The sequence below is a fragment of the Piliocolobus tephrosceles genome, chromosome 6 (genome assembly GCF_002776525.5).
Source record: "Piliocolobus tephrosceles isolate RC106 chromosome 6, ASM277652v3, whole genome shotgun sequence".
Classification (NCBI taxonomy): Eukaryota; Metazoa; Chordata; class Mammalia; order Primates; family Cercopithecidae; genus Piliocolobus; species Piliocolobus tephrosceles.
Genome location: NC_045439.1, coordinates 30,884,628 through 30,897,978, shown reverse-complemented (window position 1 = coordinate 30,897,978; position 13,351 = coordinate 30,884,628). Strand labels below are relative to the sequence as shown.

General features: G+C 46.8%; 1 protein-coding gene across 5 annotated transcripts in view; it reads left to right on the top strand.

Moving 5' to 3' along the window:
* The window catches only part of FLVCR2 (FLVCR heme transporter 2), a 71,795-nt gene that overhangs the window by 56,043 nt on the left and 2,401 nt on the right, over nt 1-13,351 (top strand). For 4 of the 5 annotated variants that reach the window (XR_002724885.3, XM_023184370.2, XM_023184399.3 and 1 more), the window contains 6 exons: nt 608-675; nt 1,905-2,008; nt 6,513-6,623; nt 8,160-8,265; nt 8,387-8,498; nt 9,049-9,104. Coding sequence is in view for 4 of the 5 variants with exons in the window: in XM_023184370.2 (XP_023040138.1) it covers nt 608-675; nt 1,905-2,008; nt 6,513-6,623; nt 8,160-8,265; nt 8,387-8,498; nt 9,049-9,104 (557 nt within the window). In the remaining variant the exon portion in view is untranslated. The remainder of the gene's footprint in view (nt 1-607; nt 676-1,904; nt 2,009-6,512; nt 6,624-8,159; nt 8,266-8,386; nt 8,499-9,048; nt 9,105-13,351) is intronic. The other variant, XM_023184390.3, reaches the window with a different exon arrangement.

The following is a 13,351-nucleotide window of genomic DNA, read 5'->3' as shown; positions in this document are numbered from 1 at the left end:
GCCTTTCACAGCATATTCTAGGTGCTCCTTTGGTGAATGAATTGGTAAAGTAGAAGAGTCAACTGAATGCTCTTTAGAGTCTCTTCTAGTTTCATGTAATAGATTTTGTGTGACATTGAATCAGCAAAGAAAGTTGGAGAAGGAATGGAGAAAGAGGAGAGAAACCACCTGCAGAGGGAGTGGTGTCAGAGGTCAGAGGTCTGGAGCAGCCTCAAGAAGGGGCAGGGTCATCAGGAGGAGGAGGGTGACCAGGAGTCCTACTGACCACCCCTTAGATCTACCCAATGCTTAAGAAGAATGTAGATGACTCTGCCCTGGGAGTAATACTCAACAGAGTCTATTTTCCAGGGCAAATTAAGGGGATCAGAGAGCAATAGTGTGTGGCTAGGGGAAGGTTAAATGGTTACTTTTGGTTGTTTTGAAGTATTTCTTTGAGAAAACTGCAGAGTAGCCTCGGACCTCCCTGGAATTTTCTTCTCTGAGGATACCGCTCAGAGTGGCAGTGGGATGAGGATTTCTGCCCACCCCCCAGATGCTGGGGGAGAAGTTAGCAATGGCCCCAGAAGAAAGCTGACCCTAATGTTGTATTTCTCACTCCCTCCTTCAGGTCTGAATGCTGGTGCTTTTTATGCCTTGTCCACTCTGCTGAATCGCATGGTGATCTGGCACTACCCGGTAAGGGAGTTCCCTAAGCATGTTGGACCTCAAGATGATACAGTTTTTAAGTCTGTCTTGGCAGGACTTGGGATGACTTTTAAGTCTTCATTCCCCCCAGTTCTAGGTAGCGTCATATAGTGGTTTGCTTATGGGATTTGGAGGGAGATGGCCCTGGATCTCAACCCTAGCTTTGGTGGTACTAAACTGTGTGATGGCTTGACAGTGTGACAAGCTAGTTAGTGTTTCTGAGCTCTCATTTTTTTTTTTTCTGCAAGAGAAGCATAATTACTTCTTGCAAGATTCTTTTTAGGATCAGAGAGTAAATAATGACACTTGTGTATATATACATAATTATATATGATACATGTATTTATTATACAGCATAGTGCCTGGCAACGCTGTTGGCAAATATATAAAAAAAAAAAGTTCTGAATTTAAATGTTTCCAGAACCCACAAGGCCTGGGCTGGATGCTGCGAATGGAATACTGAGTGGCCTGGAGTCAGGAATATGGAGATCCAACCTTCTTTTGAAAGGACTAGGCTCTCACACTTGCAGAAGTGGTAGCCTATGTGGCTAAGTGTTCTAGTTTTGGAAATCAAAGGCCTGAGTTCAGATCCTAGCTCTGAACTTAACACGTGCCTTGTGACCTTGGGCTAGTAGGTTAATCTCATTGTGCCTGTTTCTTCATCTGCAAAATGGAGAAGACCGACTCCTAACACTTATGATGGGGAATGGCGAGGAGTAAATGAGGAAATGATATAAAACCTTAGGCATGGTGCCTGGCTTATAGTAAACACTCAAAAATATATAACGATTATCTTTCCATTCCTCTTGGCATTGATAGCTCAAAAAAACCTAAGAATGGAAATTTTAACATATATATTTTAATTTCCCCATCTGTGAAATGGAATTAATGACAGATAAGATTGAAGAGTTGCTGTGAGGTTTACGTTTTTTAAACAATTTGCCTAAAAGTAGTTCTAAGAACAGATTTGGCTCATCCCTGTCACTCCAGCATCCAATATCATGCACACACAGTCAGGGTTATATTGTTGGGAGGAGTAGTTATTCTAGAATTTTCTCCTAGGCCATCTTCTTATAGGCCATCTTGTCCTGATACGTTCTGAATATTGACTCTGATGGAGCCTGAGTTACCTGCCTTTGTTCCTTCACCCCATGGTGACTGTTCTCTGTCCCGAGTCTTGTCCCATCGCCGGGTGATCTTTGGGGCTATGATTTCCCCAGGGGGAAGAAGTGAATGCTGGAAGAATTGGCCTGACCATCGTCATTGCAGGAATGCTTGGGGCTGTGATCTCAGGAATCTGGCTGGATAGGTCCAAAACCTACAAGTAAGTGACTCATCCTCTTGGACTGAGAATTGGGGACGTGTTTTTTGAAATGACATATTCATAAGCAATGTGGCTCCAAGTCATTGTTTGGAGACCTGAGTGGCCAAGCAGGTCATTCAAGTTTGACTTCTCTGAGCCTCAGTTTCCTCATTTATCAAATGGGGGAAGCTATACCCTTCTTAAGATCCTCTAGGAATCCCACAGGATCTTAAGAAGATGAGAGCTACTGAACTTGAAGGCCTAGCATAGTCCTCTTCCCCATCCCCACTCTCTAAGTAGCTTTGTGAAAGCGGTAGCGGAAGGAGAAATGAAAATGAATGGGAAAAAAACATCTCAGTAGTGGGAAGTGTTTGTGGAAACCCCAAAGAGTGGAGATGAGGAGGAGGTGATTTCACCGCCCTGTTCTCATGGCACCTTGTGGACCCCATGGGGTTAACCAAGGTGCTCTGAACTTTCTCCAGTTTGCAGTGTATATTATCTTGCAATTATTTATACCTTGTTGGTAAATATTGTAACATACTTTGGATCTGAATGCCCAGTGCTTTTCTAAGAGCCTGGAGCTATATTAAAAGGTTTTATCAGGCTAGGCAGAGTGACTCACATCTGTAATCCCAGAGATTTGGGAGGCCGAGGCAGGCAGATTGCTTGAGTCTGGGAGCTCAAAACCAGCCTGGGCAACATGCTGAAACCCCATCTCTACAACAAATACAAAAATCAGCTAAGCATAATGGCACACACCTGAAGTCCCAGCTACTTGGGAGGCTGAGGTAGAAGGATCGCTGATCGTTGACCCAGGAGGTGGAGGTTGTTGTGAACTGAGTTCACGCCACTGCACTCTAGCCTGGCTCAAAAAAAAAAAAAAATTAAAAGGTTTTAGTGAATGCCAGGCCACTACCCGCCCCATGGATGCCAAATCAGCAGAAGAATCTGCATTTGTGAAAAGCAGCCTACGTTCCTCCATTCAGCAGCTGGCCTTGGAGAAAATGCTCTGGCGAGCAGCAGCCCAACATCCTTCCCTTGTGATGTTCCAGTGCTGCCCGTTCACTGGGTACTCAGTTAGCACTGGCTGGCGGGGCAGCTCCTGGGCTGTGTTGTACTGGGGCAGAGCAGTGTCCCTGGCTGCTCTGTCAAGGCCTTCAAAGTTCCCTGTGTCTGCAGGCAACAGACAGTGGCAGACCTGTTCTCTGCCACACAAACCCGCTTCTGTGAGGCTCTGGTCAGACCAGGTCTCATTCTGGCTGCCCTCATCAAAGGCATTGCAATTGAGACCATCCGTCGGGAGGTGGCGACGAGGAGCCTGGCTCAGCTTAATTACTGCTGGCGGGGCTTGGCCGCTGTCTCATCGCTGCCAGCTGTTAGTTGCTTGCTTCAGCCGGACGTAAGAGCAGTGAGGACTGGCCATCCCCAAACCACTGAATAACAGTGTCCCTTTTTCCAGGGCTTGCTCTGCGGCAGGAGGAGGGAGGGATTGGAATGTTGGCTGGGCTGGGACATGGGCAGCCAGATGATTCAGATGAATTAGAAAAGATAATGGGAGGACTGGGAAGGACACTTTCTCATCCCTCTTCAGAACCTGGATGTCACCAGTTCCTAGTGTCACGTGATGTCTAAATCCAGTGGTCAGCACAAGATATTTTTCTCCCTGTGCCACTACCTAGGCAGAGAAAGGGCTACTTCCAGTGGGATGAGAGCTCTATGATCCCATCATTTTGGAGCCAGTCCTTGCCACTCTAAGGCTCCCAGATTTGTCTAGTTTGGTTTGGAGGTTGGAAATTGGATGGTGAGGTCTGTTTATCTCAGGCTGGGACTACAAATAGTTTTTTCTAAACTGGTCAGTGGTTTAGGATGAAGCTATGGTTAAAGTTTCATCCTGGTGAGCTTGTGGGATCATCGGGCAAGACTGGAGTCCATGACGTTGCTTTCTGCAGAGTTGGTGGGAAGAGTGTGAGGGAGGAGCGAGAAGGGAGAAGGAAGCTCCTCTACCCTTAGCAGCTGCTTTGAAGCACCAGGTGGGAGCAGCATCCTTTGGAGACTCTGACCTTGAACTTTTCCAAAGACGTAACCACATAGTGCATCATTATTCCTGCATGCAGTAGCAGAAGGGACACAGGTTTGAAATCCAGTTCTGAGTTCACATCCCAGCTCTGCATTTGTTCAGCTGGTGACTTTGGACAAGTAACTTGAGTGGCATGAGCTTCCGTTTCATTGGTAAAATGAGAAATTGTTAGATATTTCTTACAGAATTTTTGTAAAGGTTGAATTGAAATAATAAATGCATATGAAGTGCTTCACAGAATCTGGCACTCAAGAGATGGAGGGTTTAGTTTGACACAACCATAGTGTGCCAGTTGGTGCCTCCCCCATGATTCTGACTTCAGGGGTGATGTGTAAAGAAAAGCTTTAAAGCTTTCAGCTGGGCGCAGTGGCTCACACCTGTAATCCCAGCACTTTGGGAGGCCGAGGCGGGAGGATCACGAGGTCAGGAGATCGAGACCATCCTAGCTAACACGGTGAAACACCATCTCTACTAAACAAACTACAAAAAACATTAGCCGGGCTTGGTGGCGGGTGCCTGTAGTCCCAGCTACTCGGGAGGCTGAGGCAGGAGAATGGCTGGAACCCGGGAGGCGGAGCTTGCACTGAGCTGAGATCGCGCCACTGCACTCCAGCCTGGGCAACAGTGTAAGACTCCGTCTCAAAAAAAGAAAGAAAGAAAAGAAAAGCTTTAAAGCTTTCATCATCTGAGTCCTGATGTTCATGGTAGGGGGACAGAGGGATGTGCAGTGCCTGTGCCCTGCCTTAGGTAGTGCAGGGAGAAGAATGCAGGTCGAATTGCAGGAGTCGGCGCTACAGCAGAGTCCTAGGTGGGCAACATGGGAAGAGAACTGCTGGAGGGGCACAGGAAGGGTGAGCCTGAAATAGAAATCAAGACTTGCTGATGGAACTCCTGAGGGGACTGACAGAGGGAAATGTAACAGGAAGTGGGCGAAGATAGGGAAGGTTTCTCACATTGACTTTGGAAGTCAAACACTCAGTTCAGGCCGAGAGAATATTCTCTCTTAGTTCCTGCTCTCTGAAGTGGAGTAGTTCAGACTCAACAGAAAAAGCTTTGCTGGGCCGGGCGCAGTGGCTCACGCCTATAATTTGCACACTTTGGGAGGCCAAGGCAGGCAGATCACCTGAGGTCGGGAGTTTGAGACCAGCCTGGCCAACATGGCGAAACCCCATCTCTACTAGAAATACAAAAAATTAGCCTGGTGTGGTGGCGTATGCCTGTAATCTCAGCTACTTGGGAGGCTGAGGCAGGAGAATCACTTGAACCCAGGAGGCAGAGGTTGCAGTGAGCTGAGATCACGCCACTGCACCCCAGCCTGGGTGACAAGAGTGAAACTCCATCTCAAAAAAAAAAAAAGAAAAAGAACTTGTAGGTGACAGAGAGCACTGTCGTCTGACATGGTCATGGGTCTTGGGATAAAGCAGACGAACGTAATTGGACAGCTTCTGGGGTAGTCCTAAACATGACTGCCACCTCATCATGGCTGATGTTTGTCCTGTTTTTTCTTTTTTCTGGTGAGGGATGGGAGAAGGACAAAGGGCTTTGCCTTTCCTGTCTGTCTAGGACATGACAAGTAAAGGGGCAGCTTGATATTGCTGAGTGGGTTCTACAGAAACGGAACAAAGATATCGTAAGATGGCTTCATACTTTACTAGTCTTACTTATTTGTAGCATTGATTGTGATGTAATTAAATAACTTTTTTTTGTGATCATTGTCTATCAGTGTCCAACACCCTCATGGAGAGAAAGTTCTTTTATTTATTTATTTTTTTTGAGACAGAGTCTCACTCTGTCGCCCGGGCTGGAGTGCAGTGGCGGGATCTCAGCTCACTGCAAGCTCCGCCTCCCGGGTTTACGCCATTCTCCTGCCTCAGCTTCTGGAATAGCTGGGACTATAGGCGCCCGCCACCTCGCCCGGCTAGTTTTTTGTATTTTTTAGTAGAGCCGGGGTTTCATCGTGTTGGCCAGGATGGTCTCAATCTCCTGACCTCGTGATCCGCCCGTCTCGGCCTCCCAAAGTGCTGGGATTACAGGCTTGAGCCACGGCGCCCGGCCAGAAAGTTCTATGAAAGAAAATGTACAAGAACAAGGCCAGGCCCTGGCCAACATGGCAAAACACCATCTCTATGAAAAATACAAAAATTAGCCGGGTGTGATGCACATGACTGTCCCAGCTACTCAGCAGGCTGAGGCACAAGAATTGCTTGAGCCCAGGAGGTGGAGGTTGCAGTGAACTGTGATCACGCCACTGCACTCCAGCCCGGGCAACAGAGCAAGACACTATCTCTGAAAACAAAACAAAAAAACAAAAAACAAAACAAAACTCCAAGAACATAGCAGAGGGCTTGACATGCAGCAGATATCTAATAGATGCTTGTAGAATAAATGAATGAATGAGCCTATTAAAGTCAGAAGTGTTTGATTCAATTTCTTTGCCTCTACTTGTAGAGAGACAACCCTGGTAGTCTATATCATGACTCTGGTGGGCATGGTGGTGTACACATTTACCTTGAACCTGGGACACCTGTGGGTAGTGTTCATCACTGCTGGCACCATGGGGTAAGTTTCACCTCTGGCCTATTTGTTAGAAAACACCAGGCCATGGCTCTTAGAGCTTCCAGCATCCTAGAATGCAATATTGATGCCTTTGCTGCCTTCTCACTGACTTCTGGAGATATGGACATGGTGCCCAGGGATCTTGGTAGTACTTGTAGTACTTCCAAAGGCAGCCTGGGCTGTCTGTTCTTTTGGGATGGAATGAAGCATGAATCACACCCTTCACGACCTCTTGGAGGCTACAACCTGTTTAGAGTCTTTTTCAGCTTTGCCTGGACAACATGGGATTATGGAAAGTACACAGGGCTTGGAACCAGAGACTCTGGGTCCTGGTCTCAGTTTTGCTGCTGCCTACCTGTTAGACCATGGGCACAGCACTTAACCATTCTGAGCCTCAATTTCCGCGTCTGGAAAGGAAGATAAGAGTGACCTGCCTTGTCGAGTTGTTGGAAAGATTGAGAACAATAATAGATATGAAAGCATCAAGAAGCGTGGTGCAAATGTAAGAAATTAAAGTTGCCGGGTATGGTGGCTTCACGCCTGTAATCCCAGCACTTTGGGAGGCCGAGACAGGTGAATCACAAGGTAAGGAGTTCGAGACCAGCCTGGCCAATATGGTGATACATCGGCTCTACTCAAAAATACAAAAATTAGCTCGGTGTGGTGGCGCACACCTGTAGTCCCAGCTACTTGGGAGGCTGAGGCAGGAGAATCGCTGACACCCGGGAGGCAGAGGTTGCAGTGAGCCGAGATTGAGCCACTGCACTCCAGCCTGGGAGACAGAGCGAGACTCCATCTCAAAAAAAAAACAAAACAGAAATTAAAGTTGGAATTTTCTAGACCTGTTGTATGAGAAAACATAAGAAACAATACCTCTTTCACAGGAGTCTTTGTTCAGCTCTGCTTCCCAGTTATTTTCCTATGAGAGTATATATGAGAGAGAGAGAGACAGAGAGAGAGAGAGAGAGAGAGAGTGTGTGTGTGTGTGTGTGTGTGTGTGTGTGTGTGTGTGTGTGTGTCTTTATGTGCATGTGAAAGACAGAAAGGGAGAGAGTGTACTCTGGCACTCAGTCCTCAGCTGGCTCCTCTCCGGATGGAAATAAGGAGGACTCTAAGGTCCTCCTTCCAGGTCCCAGAGAGCCATGGAAATGCTGCTCAATATCCAGGAACTTCCCACTACCAGTGCAGGGCCTGTGTACCCGGGACATAGTCACTCAGCTGAAGGTTGAACACACCAGGCATCCTTGCCCTTTCTGTAAATGCTGACTCTGGCTGTCACTGATGGCAAGATGGAGAAGCAGCAAGGGACCCCAGAGGCCTACTGAGCACAAGGTCTCCCTGTGAACTTCTTCCTGGCCTTCGGGGTGCCCCTCTCCTTGGTATGACCACTTAGAGGATGGCCCAGATCATTAGAGGGCCTAGTATGTCTTGGTGGGAAGAAACAAAACAGCAAAGGGAGTCCTAAGGGAGGAGGTGGGCTCCCCATCCTTCTTGTGCTGGAAGTTCTTCATCCCCTTGTTTCTCTGGTCTGGACTTCAGCTTCTTTATGACTGGCTATCTCCCGCTGGGATTTGAGTTTGCCGCGGAGCTCACGTACCCGGAATCAGAAGGCATCTCCTCCGGCCTCCTCAACATATCTGCACAGGTAGAGCCTCGTATTTCCTGTTTGTTTCCTAGCTGGGCTGGGATTACATCAAGGCAGCTCAGTTCTCCTCATGAGTTAGTTGACTGGGCCCTTGTTTCCTATCTTCTTCATGCCTTTCCAGGTATTTGGGATCATCTTTACCATCTCCCAGGGCCAGATTATTGACAACTATGGAACCAAGCCTGGGAACATCTTCCTGTGTCTGTTCCTTACTCTTGGAGCAGCCCTCACTGGTGAGTTGGAGCCTGAGGGCAAGATGAGGCCCAGGTTGGCAATTTGGGACCCCAGTGTCTCAATGAGGCAACAGATAGGGAGTACATATGTAGGGGGACAGATGGAAGGGTTTGTTGGGGAATCTGTTTCGGAGGCAGCACATTGTTTTGGTAGAAGGAGCATGGGTTTTGGAGCCAGAAGACTCATGTTGGAATCACAGACTATGATGCTAACTTCCATAGCTGTTGATCTTGGGCAAGTGGACCAAGCTCTGGGAACCCCAGTTTTTAATCTGTAAAATGAGGATTGCTGTGATGATTAGACCAATGTGTGCAAAGTCCCTGATCCTTAAGTGAAGGCCACCGTCATTGTTGGCTTCTGCCTGTCAGGGACAGCAGCGATCCTCCGGCTCTCTCAAGTTGGCTGACAGTGCCCTCAGCCACCAGCTCTCTTGAGTATCTGAAGTAAGTTCGGGATACCTGTGACCCTTAGGAAATGAAGGTTTCTTCTCTCGGATGAACGTAATAACTGTGTTTTTGTCTCTCTTCCTCCTTAATCTATCAACCTTAGCATTCATTAAGCCAGATCTCCGGAGACAGAAAGCAAACAAAGAAACTCCTGAGAATGTAAGTATGTGCGAGCTTTGTGGGGCTGAGATCAGGGTCCATGGCTTTTGATGAGGATGTGGCAACACATCCTTGATGAGGTGGGGCAGGGAGAACTTCCACAGGGACTGGTTTTGTCACAGCTGGGAGACCAGTTCATCACTTACACATGACATCCTAAGACTTTCCTCAGTGGGCGTTTTTGGCGTTGCCTTCTTGCTACCCTTTCTCGGACTCTTCTCCCACTTCTTACCCTCTTCCTAGAGCCCCCGGCCTCATCCCCAGAGTGTGTCACTGTTGTCACAGGCTGCTGAACAGCACCCCCGACTGGATCTTGAGCCAAGTCCTGAGGCTCTGGCTCCACTGCTTTCAGCCTGGGGTCAGTGGCTGGGGAGGAAGGGAAAGCCTGGATCTACCACTCTGTTGTGGCAGTGGTGGCCCTAAGGCTGTGACTCTCCTGGCATATGACAACTCCTTAGGCAGGGCCATGGGGACGGAGCCAAAGAGTGGCCAGTAGGGGTCTGAAAGGACAAGGCAGGAAGCAGGAGCTGGTGTGGTAGGAGAGGAGAGGACCAGGAGTATGACCTAGAACAGAAAAGTGTTTTCCATCTGTTCTAACCAGCCGGGAACCACTTTAAACAAAATGTTAGGTATCAAATCTGAGTGATGATGAAAGTAATTTCAAATCTGAGAAAGAGTAAAGGTAAGATATGTCTTCAAAAATTTAAAAAAACTGATAGAGGTAATACATGCTCTTTGTAGAAGAAGTAAAAAATACATAAAAGTGTACAAAATTTAAAAGTCATCCTGTAATTGCATCATTTAGAGATGAGATGCCTTTTTTGCATTGATTGCTGCATATCTATATCCACTTACAATATATACATGGACATATGAATGTGTGTATATAAATGCATATTTTTTAACAAAAATAAAACTGCTTTTTTCACTTATTGCAAGCACTTTATCAGGCAGCTAGTCTCTTACAACATACTTTTTTTTTTTTTTTTGAGACAGAGTCTTGCTCTGTCATCTAGGCTGGAGTGCAGTGATGCGATCTCAGCTCACTCCAGCCTCTGCCTCCTGGGTTCAAGTGATTCTCATGCCTCAGCCTCCCAAGTAGCTGGGATTGCAGGTGCATGCCACCATGCCCAGCTAATGTTTGTATTTTTAGTAGAGACGGGGTTTCACCATGTTGGCCAGGCTGGTCTCAAACTCCTGACCTTAAATGACCCACCAGCCTTGGCCTCCCAAAGTGCTGGGATTACAGGAGTAAGCCACTGTACCCGGCCTACAACATAATTTTAATGCCTGCATAGTGTTCCTTTATATGGATAAGCCATGATTTATTTAGCAATTTTCCTGTCTGTGGACATTAAGGTTGTTTTGAACTGTTACAAATAATATTGTGATTAATATGTTGGAAGTTGAATCTTTGTGTATGTTCTCCAGTACCATATTTCCTGGAGAAATGGATTAATGGTCATACCCATTTCAAATACTTTGATATGTGTTGCTAAACTCTAGAAAGGTATTTTGAGTACTAGCAATTTCTATTGCTAGGCAGTCATATGAGTGCCAACACTGAGTATTTTTCATTTTGAAAAGTCTTTGCCAATTTTCTAAGGCAAGAGATATCTGTAAGGGATATTTTTAGTGTTTGAAGGATCTGTGTTGGCAGATAGATGATAATCTTTAGGTCTTTACTATTTGTCTTTTGCTATTACGTTCTAGAGTTGGCAGGCAGCAGCAGATAAGCATGTGGAAGAAGGAGCCTAGAACAGGAAATTCACTGGGGAGACAGGGAAGGCCTTTCAGCAGGAATGACATTCTTTAGTTCTGTGTCAGGGCCATAGTAGGGCCACCGTGGAGATGGATTTTCACCCATCCTGTGTACAACGGGGCATAATGATTTGGTACGCTGACTGGGCACAGTGGCTCATGCCTGTAATCCCAGTTCTTTGGGAGGCCAAGGTGGGTGGATCACAAGGTCAGGAGTTTGAGACCAGCCTGGCCAGCATGGTGAAATCCTATCTCCACTAAAAATACAAAAATTAGCCAGGCTAGTGTTGCACACTTGTAATCCCAGCTACTCGGGAGGCGAAAGTTGCAATGAGCTGAGATTGTGCCACTGCACTCCAGCCTGGGTGACAGAGCAAGACTCCGTCTCGGGGGAAAAAAAAAGAGAGAGAGAGAAATGATGTGGTATACTTGGGTAAATATATGTATAGTGAGTCTGGGAAAAGGTGCGTGGTGAAAGATTTCAGTTTGGAATATGATGTGTTATGTCAAGTGACATGAGGTTTTGCTGTTTACTTTATAACCTGTGTTTATGTTGGCAGACATAGGCAAACAAAGAAAATAAAAATCACCTATAATCCTGCTTCCCAGAGATAACCTAGTAGCATTTCCAGTGTTGTAGTCTGTGGACATGTTTGTGTATATTTTGTTTTCTACTCTGCTTATTTACTTGTTAGTATAGCTTGATAACATTTCCACACTATTACATTACACCACAGCCTTATGTCTACCGTATATTTCCATCTCACTCATTATTTCAGTTGTTCCACTGTTTCATTATTCTTGCAGCCAGCTCTTTGTGCACATGGACCAGGTTTGTTAATCAAGGTTACAATTGTTGGCCCAGTCTCTTTTGAGTGTGGGGTGCTGGAAATAGCGATGAGTAGAAATAAGAACCTTAGGTCCCGATAAATGGTCCTCACCTGTCTTGTGTCCCTGGGTAATTCACTGTGTGTCTGTAGACCTCCCTGCCACCTGTGGCAGCATGGTATTATGTGGGATCAAAGTCATGCTGGGACTGACACCAGTAAGGAAGCCAGAGCCATCACAGAGCAGCCCCCCTCTGGAGCCGTGATATTACACACCCCGTGGCAGCTGGTGTAACTCAGAGACCTGCAGACAAATTCATTGTCAGAGTCAGGTGAAGACTGGGCACACAGCAGATCTGGCCAGTCCTGCTCTTTTTAATCAGTGAGATGTATAGTTTAGGGAAAAAGAGATAGGACTTCTGGGACAGGGTAGTAATTGTCCTTGACTATGAACATCTTATTGTTTTGGGTTTCCATTTTTCTTCTAGCACATAGACAGTAGTTGCACTAACTTGTTTCCCATTTGTGATTGTGATTTCAAGATGATGGCTTTGGAGGAGGCAGGTGTGTTGTGTGTGTGTGTGTGTGTGTGTCAGAGAGAGAGGGGAGACTAAGTGACTGAAATAGGCTATTAGTTGCCTGAATGATGGCTCCTCATGGCTGAGGCTGACTTGATGCCAAGTGTTAGCAAGATTGAGAATGGGAAGGTTGGATTCTACAGCTGTTGCCATTGCCACAAACAGGCACTGAGACACTCCCTGGGGAAGAAAGCACCATTTGTCCACTTGACACTGGCTTCTGTCTTAGCCCTGTGCACGTCCTCTAGGCCTTGAGCAGTGTTGGCTGTGTGGTGCTGCACCTGTGCCCAAGGCCTTCTTGCGAATGAGAAGAACCTTTGAGGTCACAGACAAAGTACTTCTTAAAACAGCAGACAAAGGCCCAGGTTGGCAGCATGTACCTAGAGGCCCCACAGGATAATTTCCAGGTCATGTTTAGTTCCAAACCCACCTAAAAAGTATGACCTATAAGACTTCCCCTGTAAATGATTCCTGTGCCATCCCTCCCCTAGAAAGCTAAAGCCATTGAGCTTACATATGCAATTATGCATACTGCCGTGGGATCTGCTTCATGTTCATTATGATGGTATTCCTCAGCCGGGCACAGTGGCTCACGCCTGTAATCCCAGCACTTTGGGAGGCCAAAGCGAGTGGATCACCTGAGGTCAGGAGTTCGAGACCAGCCTGGCCAACATGGTGAAAACCTGTCTCTACTAAAAATACAAAAATTAGCTGGGCATGGCGGTGGGCACCTATAATCCCAGCTACTCGGGAGGCTGAGGCAGGAGAATCACTTGAACCCTGGGAGGCAGAGGTTGCAGTGAGCCGAGATCATGCCACTGCACTCCAGTCTAGGCAGCGAAGTGAGACTCCATCTAAAAATGAAATGAAATGAAATGAAATGAAGTAAAATAAAATAAAATGCCGGGCGCGGTGGCTCAAGCCTGTAATCCCAGCACTTTGGGAGGCCGAGACATGCGGATCACGAGGTCAGGAGATTGAGACCATCTTGGCTAACACGGTGAAACCCCATCTCTACTAAAAAATACAAAAAAAAAAAAAAACCCTAGCCGGGCGAGGTGGCAGGCGCCTGTAGTCCCAG